Source organism: Mesoplodon bidens (assembly GCF_964165515.1).
Source record: "Mesoplodon bidens genome assembly, chromosome: 18".
Taxonomy (NCBI): domain Eukaryota; kingdom Metazoa; phylum Chordata; class Mammalia; order Artiodactyla; family Ziphiidae; genus Mesoplodon; species Mesoplodon bidens.
The window spans coordinates 2,712,326-2,729,342 of record NC_138175.1 but is presented as its reverse complement, the minus strand read 5'-3'; the positions used below and the strand labels follow the sequence as shown (position 1 = coordinate 2,729,342).

The 17,017-nt window shown below is 46.4% G+C and overlaps 1 protein-coding gene across 1 annotated transcript in view; it reads right to left on the bottom strand.

Moving 5' to 3' along the window:
• Positions 1 to 17,017, bottom strand: part of ZCCHC14 (zinc finger CCHC-type containing 14) — a 58,693-nt gene that overhangs the window by 16,514 nt on the left and 25,162 nt on the right. The window contains exons 2-3 of the mRNA XM_081215773.1: positions 15,687 to 15,810; positions 8,376 to 8,449 (exon numbers count right to left, since the gene is read on the bottom strand). Coding sequence (XP_081071899.1) covers positions 8,376 to 8,449; positions 15,687 to 15,810 — 198 coding nt within the window. The remainder of the gene's footprint in view (positions 1 to 8,375; positions 8,450 to 15,686; positions 15,811 to 17,017) is intronic.

Sequence of the window (17,017 nt, the reverse complement as noted above, 5' to 3'; positions counted from 1 at the left end):
TAGAAGCGCTTCCGAGTTCCTAAGGAAAAATGACGCCTGGTCTAGAACTGTATTCCAGTCACATGTCAGGTCAGATGGATGAAGACACTGCCAAACATGAAAGTCAGAAACTGTACCTCCCCGGGACCCTTTCTAAGAAGCTACTAGAACAACTACTTAAACCTAGAACTAACCCAAGACAACAGATGAGCTAAGAGCTGAGAACAGGGTATCAGCGCCGGGAGGGAGGAAGGGACCCCCGCGGGTGATGGTACGGGGGCCCCGCAATGAGACTGCACCAGGCCGAGTCCAGGTTGGAGCAGGGCCGTAGCTCCAGAGATGAAACCAATGGAATGCCGGACGCATTTGAACACAACCAGGGAAAACTTTAGGGGTGAATTTGTTTTCTAAGTACTTGTTCACAAGCAACAAACAAACAAAAAGAGACAATTAACTCCAGGTAGAATAAAGTATCGGAAAGGAAAGGTACTAAGCATATGCCACATGGCTTGGGTAGCAACAACCTTCACACAGTCAGGCTAATTATCATACAAGCAATGAGGTGTATTATCACAAGAAACAGTTCCCTGCTCCTCCGGGTGATGTGGGCACAATTACTGGAGTCTATGCACACACAGAGCTGATGAAAACAAAAACTAAATAAAAAAAAGAATAGTTGTCAAGACTCATCCTTAGCTAACAGTGATAAAATATTCAGAGCAGTTAAGATTGTTTCAAGATGAAAAACTGTTAAAGAAAAGATATAGCACTAAAATAAAATGTAATGTCTGGGTTCTTAACAAAGATTGGCGTAAAAAGAATGGGTGTTTTAATTAGTATTGCTCCACAGTTCCTTTTAAGTCAATACAACTCTCCCGTCTAGGGGCATCTCAAGCGTTTGGGTAATCAATCTTCTGAGGTTTTTTTCCCACCCTGTCCTTTGTGTGTAATAAGTATACTTTTAAAAAGTTTTAGTTATTCAACAGTGAATTTGGAAAAGCTGGTAACATTTGGACATTTCACATGTACATAGATATAAAATAATTTTGTATTTTAAAAGATTTTGTCATCTTCTTCCTGTATTTGCTTTCCTCAGTAACTAGTAATTACAACTTCAGCAAAAACAAAACCAACTCCATGAAAAAAAAAGAACAGGAAACTCAAACTCCTGCTTGTAGTTCATTTGTTACTTAAGTCTCCCTATAAAAGAATAACCTTTCATTTGTATCCTGGAAAACAATGACACATAAAAACTAAAAGTAGAGATAAACAAAGCTGAGAAAAAGGGGAGGGGGGGAAGTCGCTGACTTCTTGAATAAGTGAAAGCTTTCAGAAAAAAACGCTTCTAGAGTCTTCCTATACTGTTAGCAATAGAGGGTACATCTCACCGTAGTAAGGCAGACACTTCTAATAAAGTTCTTTATTGTTCTGGCCACAGTACAATAGCTATTTATATCCATGTTCAAAAGACAACCTATTTGGGCTTCCCTGGTGGCGCAGTGGTTAAGAATCTGCCTGCCGATGCAGGGGATACGGGTTCGAGCCCTGGTCCGGGAAGGTCCCACATGCCGCAGAGCAACTAGGCCCGTGAGCCACAACTACTGAGCCTGCGCGTCTGGAGCCTGTGCTCCACAAGAGAAGCCACCGCAATGAGAAGCCCGCACACCACAACGAAGAGTGGCCCCCGCTCACCGTAACTAGAGAAAGCCCACATGCAGCAACAAAGGCCCAGTGCGGCCAGAAATAAATAAGTAAATAAATTTATAAAAAAAAAAAAAAAAAAAAAAAGACAACCTATTTAAAGGACAATTTATCCTAATTATTTAGGGCTCTGTGGACAAAAATTAATCCTCAGGTAAATTTCTTCTCTTTTTTTTTTTGGCTGCATTGGGTCTTCGTTGCTGTGTGCGGGCTTTTCTCTAGTTGCGGCGAATGGGGGCTACTCTTCACTGCGGTGCGCGGGCTTCTCATGGTGGTGGCTTCTCTTATTGTGGAGCACGGGCTCCAGGCACGTGGGCTTCAGCAGTTGTGGCACGCGGGCTTCTCATTGTGGTGGCTTCTCTTATTGTGGAGCATGGGCTCCAGGCACGTGGGCTTCAGTAGTTGTGGCCCGTGGGCTCTAGAGCACAGGCTCAGTAGTTGTGGTGCATGGGCTTAGTTGCTTTGCAACATGTGGGATCTTCCCGGACCATGTGTCCCCTGCATTGGCAGGCAGATTCCTAACCATTGTGCCACCAGGGAAGCCCTGGCGGGCGGATTCTTAACCTCTGCGCCACCAGGGAAGTCCCAATCCTCAGGTAATTTTTTTAAAGGTTTTATTGAGTATAACTGACAATGAAATGCACACGTTTAAAGTGTACAATCTGATCAGTTTGGACATACGTATATACCCATGAAACCATCACTGCAATCAATATAATGAACATATCCATCACTCCCTCCCCAGGAAGCTATTGATCTGCTTTCTATCACTGCAGATTATTTTGCATTTTCTAAATTTATATAAATAAACTCATACAGTATATGCTCTTTTTTTCCGGTTTCTTTCACACAGCACAATTACGCAGTTTCCTCCATATTGCCAAGTGTATCAGTAATTCACTCCTCTATTCTGAACGTTGAACTGTGTGGCTACGATAACACAGTGTATATCCAGCCTCCTGATAATGGATATTTGGGGCGTTACAAATAAAGCTGTTATAAACATTCGTGTACAAACCTCTGTATGACATGTACTTTCATTTCCTTTGGTTATTGACCTAGAAGTGGGACTGATGAATCAGATTTTAGGGATATGTTTGACTTTTTAAAAAACTGCCAAACTGTCTTCCAAAGTAATCTCACCATTTTACACTCCCACGGCAGCCCCTCCACACACCTGCCAGCAGCTGGCGTGGTCATCCTGTCAACTTCAGCCACTGTGACGGGCGTGCAGGATTAGCTCACCGTGGTTTTAATCGGTGTTTTCCTAATGGCCAATGAAGCTGAACATCTGTTCACGTGTGCTAGTTGCCATCCATACATCTTTCTTGGTAAAATGTTCATTTTTTTAATTGGGTTATTTTCTCATCATTGCATTTTGAGAGTTCTTTTTATAGTTTGAATACAAATCCTCTATCAGACATGCAATTTACAAATGTTTTTCTCCTAGTTCTGTGGCTTGGCTTAATTTTCTCCACAGTGCCTGTCAAAGAGCAAGTTTTAAACTCTGATGAAGTTTAATTCGTTTTGTCTTTTATGGCTCATGTTTTTGGTATCCTACCTAAGAAATCTTTGCCTGTTTAAGTCACAAACTTTTCTATGCTTTCTTCTAGAGGTTTTATGGTTTTAGGTTTTACATTTAGGTCTGTCATCAGTTTTGAGTTGATTTCTATATAAAGGGTGAGGTTTGATGAAGGTTCCTTTTTTTGGCATATGGTTATCTGCTCCTGAACCATTTGTTGAAAAGACCATCTTTTCTTCACTGAACTGCCTTTATACCTTTGTCAATAATCAGTTGACCAGGGCGGTGTGGCGTCCGGGGCCCTTAGCCCGAAGCAGACGAGGCCTGGCCTGCGGGATAGAGCAGTCGCCACCGCCAGTCCCCGAGCCCACCCCAGGGCCACCACCCTGCAAGGAGCCGCGGACAGCAGGAGCCTGAGTTGCTGCCAGTGCTGGCACCAAAACTGACAAGCTGCTCCTAAAATTCACGTGGAAATGCAGTATCCCCAGAACAGCCAAGACAATCCTGAGAAAGAAGACCAAGCCTAAGAGGACTCACACTTCCCAATTTCAACGTCAAAGCCACAGTACTCAAGACAGAGCAGTGCTGGCCTAACGACAACAGAGATGAATGGAACGGAGAGTCCAGAAACAACCCCTCACAATTTCGCTCAACTGATTCTCAGCAATGGTGTGAAGACCCTTCAGTGGGGGGAAGAATGGTCTTTTCAACAAATGGTGCTGTCCAATAAAGATGTTTAAAAAATTATAGAATAAGCAAACAAACAAACAAATGTTGCTGGACAACAGGACGTCCACACGCAAAAGGACACATTTGAACCCCTACCTCACACCATACACAAAAAATTAATTCAAAATGAATCAAAGACCTAAATATAAAAGCAAAAACAATAAAATTCTTATCAGAAAACACAGGAGTGAATCTTTGTGACCTTGGCTTAGGCAACGATTTCTTAAATATAATACCAAAAGCACAAGGAATGAAAGAAGTAGGTAAACTGGACTTCATCAAAATTAAAAACTTTTGTGTGTCAAAGGAGAGCATCAAGAAAATGAAGAAAATTCCCACCCAATGGAAGAAAATATCTGCAAGCCACATGGCCCAGTAATTCCAGTCCTAGGTGTGTATCCAAGAGAAATGAAAACATTTGTCCACACAAAAACTTGTACATAAATGTTCACAGCAGCATTACTCCTAAGAGGCAAAAAGTGGAAACAACCCAGAAGTGCATCAACTAACTGCTGAGTGGATGAACTAAATGTGGTCCATCCACACGGTGGAATATCACTCAGCCGTAAAAAGGGGAGCACTAATACATGATATAACATAGAGAAGCCTTGAAAACATTATTTGCATGAAAGAAACCAATCACGAAAGACCACATATTGTATGATTCCATTTATGTGAAAAATTCAGCATAGGTAAATCCACTGAGGCAGAAAGTAGGTTAGTATTTGCCAGGGACTTGGGGAGGAAAAGTGGGGAATGACTGCTAATGGGTATGGGGCTTCTTCCTGGGATGATGGAAATATTAAAATTAAATTGTGATGATGGTTACAAAATTCTGAATAAATAAAAAAAAGCCACTGAGGGGCTTCCCTGGTGGCGCAGTGGTTGGGAGTCCGCCTGCCAATGCAGGGGATGCAGGTTCATGCCCCGGTCCAGGAGGATCCCACGTGCCGCGGAGCGGCTGGGCCCATGAGCCATGGCCACTGAGCCTGCGCGTCCGGAGTCTGTGCTCCGCGGCGGGAGAGGCCACAACAGGTGAGAGGCCCACGTACCGCAAAAAAAAAAAAAAAAAAAAAAAAGCCACTGAACAGTTTAAATGGATGAATTTTATGTTATGTGAAATCTATCTCATCAGAGGTATAAAGAAGAAAGTCAATTAGAAACTTTTAAAACCGTCTAATCTTTAAAACTGCCATCAAGGATATTCTCCTAAAGTCTTCGAAACCACCAGCTGAGCGTTTACATGTGAGTCTAGCTCGGGCCCACTGCCTCGGGGCACGGTGCCTCCTCCCTCTCAGCAGCACCTTTAACAGGAGGTGCTGAAATCAGGTACTGGGAGTCTTCCAGTGTTTTCTTCGTTTCAGAATTGTTTGGACTGCTCTATAGTGTTCTCCTTATAAACTTTATTTTATTTACTATTTATTTATTTACTCAGGCTGCGCTGTGAGGCTTGAGGAATCTTAACTCCCTGACCAGGGACTGAACCCGCGCCCTCGGCAGTGAAAGCACGGAGTCCTAACCACTGGACCACCAGGGAATTCCCTCCATATAAATTTTAGAATCGTCTTATTTCTTTTTTTTCTTTTAAATTTATTTATTTATTTATTTATTTATGGCTGTGCTGGGTCTTAGTTTCTGTGAGAAGGCTTTCTCTAGTTGCGGTGAGCGGGGACCACTCTTCATCGCGGTGCACGGGCCTCTCACTGTCGCGGCCTCTCTTGTTGCGGAGCATAGGCTCCAGACGCGCAGGCTCAGTAGTTGTGGCTCACGGGCCCAGTTGCTCCGCGGCATGTGGGATCTACCCAGATCAGGGCTCGAACCCGTGTCCCCTGCATTGGCAGGCGGATTCTCAACCACTGCGCCACCAGAGAAGCCCCTCGTCTTGTTGATTTCTAAAACAGAAAAATGCTACTGGGACTTACTTTTGCTGGGCAGTCATGTAAGATGACAGAAAGTTTGTAAGTTTAACGGTACATGGAGTGATGTCCTCCCGCTGTCCACAGGTTCTCCCTCTTACAGAACTGTAGTCCTGACCACAGCGAGCTTGAGAGACCGGGTTAAACGCCCAAAGCTATGTAACTACAAGCCGCTTCACTTTTCGAGTGTGACAGGAGTCCCAAACCTAAGCACATGCATATCACACATTCGTATCCTACAAGCAGCCATTTATTTATGAGTAGGAGAGTGCAACTCACCTGCAGAGAACAAGCACACAGTTTAAGCTGCGCAAATGAATGGTGCGCTTTATAAATAAGAAGATAGTTGTGTTTTTTAAAAATCTTCCTTGTATCTTTCCTCTGTGCCTCAAATTACCATCAACAAATGTAGTGTGGGCAGTAAATCCCTTAGGGCATATCAAGTTAGTATCCCAAAAGAAAATGAGTCGGACTGCTGGCTAGTGAAGGATTATCACCTTCCTAAACACAAGAATCCTTTTATCAGTTATCACATCAGGAAAAGCAAGCTTTTCCGATAACCAAACCTTTGTCTGTAAGTACCAAAACACTTCATTCAGCTTAACCATTTGGGGTCAGAAGCATCTTAAACTGAACGTTAACCTGTGGGACAGTTATCTCAGAGCTGCGACCGGCCTCCAGGCACCTTTTGCAGCTGTCCACTGCTTTCAGAAGACTCACGGCGCCCCATCCTGCCAGCCTGCCGCCTCCCCACCCTGATCACAAGGCCCTCCTCTGGGGAAAGGCCACGAGAGGCCAAGTGTCTACCCTGCCAAAGTTCATTTCTTTGCAGAGAGGCTGTGGACTGGGGCCAAGCCCAGTTTGATCAGACGGGCTGTGAGTGGGATCTGAAGGGCTTGACCCTCAGCAGTTCCCACACAGGCAGGCCCTGTGCAGGGGGACCACGCCCGCCACCAGCCCCTCAGGGGATATCCGCCAGCCAGACTGCAAAGGAGAGGAGCCAACACACCGAGCGTTTCAGGGACTCGCTGGGCTCCCCAACCCCAGCAGGCCTTGAAGATGCTGGGGTCCTGAGGTTCTCTGGTTGCTGACACTTGGCTGCTGGTCGCAAGCTCTGACAACCTCCAAAACCGAAGGGAAGCCTTTCCCATACATTTTGAAAAGACACATCTATGGAGTAACAACTGATTTGCACAATGCAGGACTTCCCAAATCAAATGAGGGTTTTATCCTTGTGGTATTAAAAGTACCTGAAGTATTTTGATGTAGCTACACTCTTTGCAAGGTTAGTAAGCTGCACAGTGTAAATACTAGATACTAACCAGAAGCTGCTATGCCTGAGAACACTCCCCAGTAAAGCTGGAAGCAGATTTTCCTTATCAACCAGTTTCCAACCATGCCTGTGGTCAAAGGAGAACCCCGCACAACAATGGGGTAGTAACAGAACCCTGGTGACACAGCCAGCCACGCACACGCAGCTAAGTGGGACCAGGAAACTCAGTCTGGCCAGTGAGACATAAGTGGAAGTGTCTAGTGGCTTTTTTTTGCCACATCTCGTGACATTTGGGATCTTAGTTCCCCGACCAGGGATCGAACCCGCGCTCCTGGCAGTGGAAGCGAGGAGCCCTAACCACTGGACTGCCAGGGAAGTCCCTCTAGTGGCTGTTTTTAAGAATGCTCCATGAAAAAGAGGCAAAAGTAACCTTTCACTCTCCTCTTCATCCCATGTCCTGTTGCCTGGAATGAAAACGTGAGGGCTGGAGTCCTAGCTGCCATCTTGGACCATGAGGCTAAGGGCCACCTCCCAGAGATGTCAAAGCAATCACCTGGAGGGAGCCTGGCTCCCTGCGTACTTTATGGAGCACAGCTGCCACTCCAGCCCCGGAGCCGACTCCTTGTACACTCCGATGTTGTTCAAGCCACTGTTATCGTAGATCTGAAATTCTAATAAACAGTATGCCTCAATTTTCACAATTCTCTACTTTAGCCAACTCTGGTGACCAGCCACCAGCAGCTGAGCATGTCAGTCTAGAGAATGTTCCCCACACACACCAAGGAGTTTCTGTCATCCAGGAGGTACAGAAGAACAACAGCTCATCTTTGCAGGCACTTACTATATCCAGACCCTGTACTGAGTGCTTTGAATGAACTGTCTCATTTAATTCTGCCCCAAACTCCATCCTGTTTGACTGAATGGAGGTGCTGGGGTACAGAGAAGTCCAGCATTGTCCTCGGTCACACGGCGAACAGGGACACAAACAGGACTGCGCACTCCAGGCTGTGCCTGAGCCCAGCCCCTCCCCTTCGTGGAGCCTGCTGAGGTCCAGGGGGAGCAGCCCCCCAGGCCCAACAAGCCCACCGTGGAGATGGTCCACCCGCAGGGCCCAGTCCCCACTTCTATCTCCCGCAGCAGTGGCACAGTGCTTCGCAAAAGACTCGTATTTAGAGAAATAAAAGTACCACTTCATGGTAAATGTTTCCTTCCTATCCCTTAGAGGAGAAAAGGAAAAAAAAACTTAGCATCTTACCTCAAAGGAACATTCAACATTTCTTTCATTTTTTTTGTGTGATAATCCCTTCAGGTCTATCTTTTCAACACTCACTGTAAAGGTAAACAAAACAAAACAAAACAACAACAAACAAAATTATAAAAATGAAGTAAGAGCTTGAAGTACATATGATTAGTTTGTATCGATACATTAGCAACTTTTCACAGTACGGCTCCCAACGCCCAGCCCCGTCTCCTCTGCGGTGGGTGAGCTCGCCAGGAACGAGGAGGCTGCTCGCTCGGGAATGGAGGGTGAAGTTGAAAGTGACACAGAAAAAACAGGCAAAAAATAAAAACAAATCATAGAAAAGAAAGAGATCGGTGCTTGAAAATGCACAAGGGCACAGACCATAATTATAAGATTAGTTATGATCTGTTCTCATTTCTGAAAAACTAATGCTCAACGTTTTCCACTGTGATTATTTAGAGACACAGCTGCCCAGAACCTCTCACTGGCATCTCCTCGTCTCCTCCTTCTAGGACAAAGCCAGGCTGGAGGTGTGAGGACAGCAGCTGCGGAGGAGACCCTGCAGACCCCTAGCACTGCCTCTGCAAAACAGAGCCAGGATGGGCAGAGGCCGCAGTTGCACAGGTGGACAGGGATGAGAAAAGGCAGTCACCGTCAGAGAGTTCCAAAGCCATCACCTCTGCATACCTCTCTTTTCACACGCAAGGGTGCATTTTTTTTTTCTCCTCAAAAAGAAAATGATACAATTAAGCTTCTAAGCCCTTAAGCTTTAAGATGCAAATATTTGAGCGCAAATATCTGTTGAAAATAAAACAGCACTTATCAAACATGATGTAGTTTCCAAACTCCCAAACCACATTAAGGTACGTATGTCCTATTTCTGATTCAAATACTAAAGTTTCGGAAGTACCAAGTTAACTGATTCTTCAAGCTTATGAACCTTGGGCAGGCACGGGCAGTCAGCTCTTATGCAAAGACCCCGGCAAATGAGGGAGGCTTTACTTTCTGAACAGCACACACCCCTTCTTGCACTATTTTTCACCAACATTTCCAGAGGTCCCTTGGCTCTGCACTATGAGGATTTCTACAAAGCTTCAAAACCCGTCTAGCAGGACACACTCAACATAACCTATTAAAGCTATTAAGTTACACTTTCTGCAGACGCCCCATCTCCTGGTCGGCCATACCCTCCATAGTTTTCTCCGGGCCACCCCCAGAAAGCTTTGTGCTCAAAAGTTTGGAGGGAAAATCTGAGAAACTCCTTTTTGTAGGCTGCCTATGTACATTTAGCATATTAAAGGCTCTGAGAAGTCCTGCAACAAATAAATCTACATCTTTAAACCACAATTCCTCAACTGCTTTGGCCGCAGAACTCTCTCCTCCCCTAACATGTCTGAGCACCCCAGAGAACAACGAGCGGCTCTGTGCACCGGGCTTCGGGGAAGGTTCTAACTCTGCACTGCCCACTGCTGCAGCCACTGACCACATGGGACCACTTAAGTTGGTACTAATTACAATTGAGTAAAATTAAAAATCTCACTCCTCGGTTGCACTAACCCCATTTTAAGCGCTCCCACACGTGGCTAGCAGCTACCACACTGCAGCAGACACAGAAGCCCGGTCATCCCAGGGAGCTCTACTGGGCGGCGCTGCTCTAAGCAAGGGGCAGGCAGGCTGCAGGCTGCCCTCGGCCTGTCTGTCTGTGTAAACGGGCTCTGGGGCACACGGCCACGCCGTGGGCAGACGTACCGTCAACTGGTGCTCTCCACCCGGCGACGGCAGAGCCCGGCGGTGGTGCCAGACTCCGCACACTTCCCAGAGCCAGAAATACTGACTTTCTGGATCTTTGCAGAAAAAAGGGTGCCAATCCCTGCCCTAAACCAACAACTGTTCATTCACCAACTCGTCTTACAAAGCTCCTGCTGTGTACCGGGCCACGTTCCAAGGGCTGGGCACACAGCGACCAGCACCGTCGATGTGTTCTCGCACTCACAGAGGTTACGGCCTGGTGGGGAAAAGAGCTTCCACGCCCTGAATTTTTCCCATGAGTCTCTCTAATTTTATAAAGTTGCATCAGGGTTGATATGGATCTTGGGAGACACTAGAACCCATTTGGTTTAGAGTATTTTAAGCTTAAAATAGCATCTCACAGGAAGGAATTACTCTAAAGAAAAAAATAAGAATGTTTTCTTCCTTTCTGGCAAAACAAAGAAAACACTACATTTAGCAGCTGTGCACTGCCCGACCTCACTCAGTGAAACTACTCACTGTTCCTGTCTGACTTCCCCAGTCAGATTGTCAGCAAATAAACAGCTCTTATGTTTTCCCAATCACTATTTTTAAAAACTTACCCACAATGACCTCACCCTAATCCAGATCCTTTACTTTTTTAAACAACAGAATATACAAAGTCAATGAATACAGAAAAATGTTATTCGGCATTTTCCCAGGCCACAGAACACCAACGTGTACCTAAAAGTTCCAGGACTGAGTATGAGGATTTATGAAAAAAAAAGAAAAAACCCCAACTGGACTGAAAGCGGGAAGTGACTCATATCTGGACAGGAAAATGTGAAAAGCAGATGAATGTTACTCAGCTGTTTTCAAATAAAAGAGGCATTTTGGACCACAGGACTGAAACGTTTGCGAGACCTCTTCAAAATCACCAGCCCACCTGACTGGGTGCTCTCTGTCCGTGCCATCGGCCCTCTGCAGGCAGCTGCAGCGGCCCCGGTACTGCCAGGATGGCTCTGGACCAGATACATGGCTGGCCGACAAGCTCTGCTGCTTTTCTCTTGGTGCCGCGCCCACTGTGTGGCCACTAGGGGCTCTGAGGGTGGGAGGACAGCCCGCTGGGGCGGGGGTGAGGGGGAGGGGAGAGATCGTGCAGACGGACTTCTGTAGCAGATGAGAGTGGCGACGGTGGCTAACACAAGGGGCGGCTGGGGGGTGCTGAACTGGGCAGGCTTCAAAGGTGTGTAAGCATACTCTCGATTTTGGTACTATTAGAGACTATGTTTATAAAAATAAAAACATGAAAAATGCTTATAGTATTACCTGAAAAATTATAAACTGTATGTATAACATGATTATAGTTGTTTAAAATGTTAAAGAAAGATTGACTAAAAATAAGTTATCAAAAATGATAGGGTTGGGCTTCCCTGGTGGCGCAGTGGTTGAGAGTCCACCTGCCGACGCAGGGGACATGGGTTCGTGCCCCGGTCTGGGAGGATACCACATGCCATGGAGCGGCTGGGCCCGTGAGCCATGGCCCCTGAGCCTGCGTGTCTGGAGCCTGTGCTCCGCCACGGGAGAGGCCACAGCAGTGAGAGGCCTGCGTACCGCAAAAAAAAAAAAAAAAAAAAGATAGGGTTAATTGTGTTTGGTTGTGGAATTATGGGTAGTTTCCCTGCCACATTTCTGTAATGCGGTCTCATAATTTTAGAGTGTTTACCTACACGCATACAAATTTGCTGACGGCCCACTTAAAGTCTACTGGTAGATAATGCGGCCTCCCTCCCTCCCACCACCCTGGTGAGCCCTGTAGATGGTGTCATCTGTCACACACGAAGTCCCAGTACTTTCTGAAAAGTGCCAGCAAACTTGTGTCAACTTGAGGGGCTAGATACCAAACCATCACCTGCAGGGAGAGAACACATCCAAAGACAGGATTAGCACCGACTGGAAAGACCCCGAGCCCGAACGGGCGCGGTGGGAAGAGCGCTAGGGGGCTGGGAAGGACATGAGCCTCGCTGGGGTCCAGACTGTGCAGAGGCTCAGGGCAGGGCACCCAGGGCTGGGACCCCGGGACTCGAGGCCACCAGCCTGCTCTCACGTAGAGATGCGAAGAGCAAGGTGGTGTGCTGTTTGCTTTTAACATTTCGTGTGTTCAAACCTTTCTTCTTTTCTTATTCATGACGTACGCTAGGAATTCTCCTCAAATCTTACAAGTTAGAGCACACCGCCTTCACTAAGATGTGTAATTGCACTGAACTACCATTTTTATAATTGGATCAATGCCTAATTTAAAAACCAGAACACTAACGTAACTGAAAAAGGAGGGAGGGAGGGAGATGTGCGTAGAAGAGACTGTAAAAGGCCCCGCAGTAACAGCCCAGGCAAGCATCCCGAAAGGCCTGAGCGGGGTCTGGAGGAGTCACAGACGATTTTCACACCGCCAGGACCAGAAAACCACTCCCCGGACCTCAGCCCAGGGAGCTCCTGCTAAAACCGCCACAGCCTAAGGGCCACCTTCGCTCAGCCTAACTGCCACAGCCTAAGGGCCACCAAGGGCCTTCAAACGATCTACAGGAGCTGATGGCCGGCCACCTCGCACTGAGAGAACACGGCACCTAGAGGTGACGGCTTTAACATGTCCCAAGAACGCGGCACTCCTTTGGAACATTTTCCCTAAAGTCTTCTGGAAAAAACCGGTGGTTGGTAGTTTTCTGCCAATTATGTGTTTTACTTGATTTCAAAGTATCTTTATTAAATAGCTTAATTCTGTACGCTCAATAACAAGAAACCAAAACTGTGCCAAAAGAAAGCACAGTAAAGAGGGTAACATTCATGAGTAAAAGCAAAGATAGAAACAATCATGTTCCAGCACAACACCTTCTTCTCTCACATCCTATACAACAGTACTCAGTGTCTTCAGACTTAAAGAAACTGAACCAGACTAATATTTGAGATGCCTCCAGCTTTACAATTGTTATTACTGAAATCTAGTTTTCATCTAAAACTTGAAAACCCGTATTCTTAAAAGTCTCAGTTGAATAATGATGTTCCTAAAATATCAAGTTACTTTCTCACTTTCATTTAGTTGTCTGTGTTAACGGGAATAATTTTTTAAAACACTGCTTCTTTTAACTGTCCTTAAAATTCAAACATTCACTACTATGCTGATTAAACTGATCCTCTTTCCTACATCTTTTTAGGTCATGTCATATTTAAGAACTCTGTAACTTATTTTTCTTTGATTTTTTATCATCTAGCTACCTTGCACTAATTTGATTTGTTAGTTCTCCAGAAATATAGAAACAAAAGCAGTACATGATCCAGAAAACATAAAGCTGATAAAACATATTTCTAAAGTAGCAAAAGTAGGAAATGAACACACATTCCATTGGAATGGTTAGTGATATGGCACTTGAATCTAGGGGCCTGAGGAGTTCACTTGTTTATGTATTAAGGCAAACGTTTTATTCAGCCTTAGTACACACGAGGCACAGGAGCAGCCGTAAGTGATGGAAAACTGACACAGTTCACAGCAGTGCTGTGGGGCTAGACCTCGAAGGGAAGGGCCCAGCGGGCAGAGTGACATGGCGGTCAAGACCCAGGTATGCCAGCACCTGTGCTGGACGAAGCTGTGTGGTGGCGGAGACGGGTGACAGGAGGCCAGGGCAGAGAGGACAGACCCACAACCCACTCGGCAGGGCCAGGGAAGCCCAGGGGCTCTGCAGCCAGACAGGATGTCTGAAATGTGACACTTTCCAGCCCCGTGACCTTGGGCGCAGTTATTTTATCCCTGAACAAAACGAGCTCTGTGGGGCTGCGGCATCACCTGGCGGCCTTCCACAAACTCCAAGAGGCTTCCCAAGGAAGGCTGTACCTGAAAACCTTCACAAGCAATAGTACAGAGAAAAAGGTAATGCCTTCACTTCACGTGTACCTGAGTTTCCTTTTCTCTTCTCTTCTAACACAAGTGTTGGGATCTCAGGGTTGAGATCCCAGCTTACCTTAGGAACGCTGCTTATCTGAGACTCAGTTCTCCTGTCTATGAAATGGGGACTGTCGTTAGAACGAACCAGCTTATACCTGAGCCCCACAGGTTCTTAGGAAGACCAGATGAGTTAATGTCTGTAACGAGCTTGGACACCACCTGGCAAGAGCAGTCAGGGTTTCAAACTGTCCTTACTGCCGTCCTCTGAGCCTCAGTATGGAAGAAATACAAAAGTCTGACCTCTTTACAAGCTAAACTGTGTCACTGAAAACTTCTAAGAAGCAGAGACAAGCCACAACAGAAGTGGGATACAGAAAAGACAGCAAGAAAACTTTAACAACACTCAGAGTGGCTTCAGACTTTCCGAAGAGCAGTAACAGGGCACCGGGGAAAGTGCGAACAACAAAACCAGGTTTACCTGATGGTCAATTTCCAGGCGGAGGAGACCACCTTCCCCGTGACCACTGGCTGGAGAATACCGTAGATAATTAGCAAGGTCTGACTATTGTCTAAGGATTATGATGTCTGCGAGCAGACAGTAACGGTCCTACCACAGATCTGCCTTCCCGCACCCAGGCACATGGGCAAGAGTGACAGACACAGCCGTTCAACTGGCAATTACATTAAAAAACAGGAACGAGGGGAGTCTTGATAATTGTGCCTACAGGAAAAAGCACAATGGTGAAGGAAAGGCCTTCCCCTTAAGACTGCGAGGGTATAGGACACAGGCTCCAAAGGTGCGGGGACAGGCTGGGGACAAAGGAAGCAACGCCCCATCGGGAGGCGCTCCTCCCTGGGCGACACATGCAAGGAAGAAGTGCCTCGGAGCGAGTGCGCGACAACCACCCACCCGGAAACTGAGGTCCTGCTGTGTCTTCAGAAAGACTGACCCTCCAGCTGAGCCAGAGGTGAGCCGACCACGCGCTCCCAGGGCTGCTAGGAGGGCGATCTTCCCCCCCACACACCGAGCGCGTTTCCAGGCACCCGCTCCCGGCTCTAGACCAGGAGGCCCGGACAGCCCTGTCTCTCCCCAGCGAGCCCCCCAAACCCCACACAGCTGGCCTGGGGCCAGCCGGCCCGACTCTTGTCTAGTGTGGCTGCACAAAGCCAGACCTTCAAGAAGCAGGGAGCTCGGCCTCCGTCCAGACGTGCCCTGCCATCTCCAGAGCTGCACTGTCCACGTTGAGCTAGCGCAACTGCATGAAATAAAGCTAAAAGTTCAGGCCCTTACTCGCGTGAGCCACATTTTCCAGGCTCGGAAGGCACGCATGGCTGGTGGCGACTACGTCAGTGCAGAGAGAACATACCATTACTGCACAGAGCGCTACAGGACGGCGCTGCCCTACAATTCAGGACCCACTGCAGTGTGGGGCGGGGAGAGGCACAACAACTTTCACTTTTTCCCCCTTAATAAACATCAAGACATGAGATGTTTACAGCCGAGATCCACTGGTGTATAACTTGCAGAATTTAGAAAAATAGTACATCCTACTAAGACCAGCATCCCCAGAGACCTGAGAGCATTTAACCGAACGCCACTGCGAACATCTCCTCCTACATCCGATGCTGCTCCCCTCTGACCCTGCAGACCAAGCGCTCACCTCTGGAGTGCTTCCCTCCAGGCCTCTTGGGCAGCGACTCCTCAGTGGAATGCGCAGATGTGTGCAGGGCGTTCTCCAAACTGTTACCGACACTGCTGACGGGGGTCTCCGTCCTGGGAGTGACCTCAGGGGACAAAAATAGAAACATCTTATTTTCTTCCATGTAGTTCATATGGAATGATTTCCATTTTTATTTAAAAGACATTTCAGTTTATTGTAGCTTCAAACTTTTCTATAAAATGTGTATCACTAGTGCAACTACAAAGCACTTCCGGCGAAAGACAAAAATTTCACCAACCCACTCCTCAGCACTGAAATTTAAAAACATCCCAAGTTTGAGCAAACGTGGAAGTTCATGTCTTGTGCCAGTGGTTCACTTGCTGGATAGAAACTGTTAACCAAGCCATCAGGAATCATATACCTAAATCTGAGGCACAACCTGATTTTTTATTTCTTCAAATCATAGAGTTTCCTATAAAATTAATTACACAGCAGGACTTAATACAGTCCTTCTATAAATCTTGAAAAAAAAATAATAAAATGCTCTTTAAAAAAAACCAGTAAAGAACAGAATACAACTTGATCTATTTGGGGGTACATTTTTAAAAAGCAGATTCTAAAATTACATTACAATTCCATTTCTGGGAATTTGTCATACGAAGTACTTACACGTGAGAAAGATGTGGGGCGGGACGCTCACTGCAGCATTTGTAATAGTAAGATACTGAAAACACCTTAAACAGCTACTGAGAGAGACCCAATAAATAAAGGACTGCTGCCCACAGATCCCCACTCTGCACGGTAAGGAAAGCTCACCCAGACCAAGTGTCCAAGACAAGCCAGAAGGAGTGTTCCGTGCCCCCTCCCGTCTTAGGGTTACAGTGAACGTGTCCATGTGTAAATAAACAGTCAGGGCCCGGAAGGATACGGCAAACTCGTACCCATAAGTGATTTCAAGAAATGAGAGGAGGCTTTCTTGGGCAGGGCGGGGAGGGTGCAATAACTTTCTTTTTTTCCCCGTAATAATGACCAGTATTTGAAAATTTTATAGCCAAATATATTTACTACTTGTAGGATTTAGAAGAATAAAAATGACCAATGCTTTAATGTCTTCATATTCACAATTTAATGTACATCAAAATTTCAACGGACAGTAGAGAAAAATTAAAATTTTAAAGTTTATCAAAAGAGGTGAGTTTTAGGGCTTCCCTGGTGGCGCAGTGGTTGAGAGTCCGCCTGCCAATGTAGGGGACACGGGTTTGTGCCCCGGTCCGGGAAGATCCCACATGCCGCGGAGCAACTAAGCCCGTGCGCCACAACTACTGAGCCTG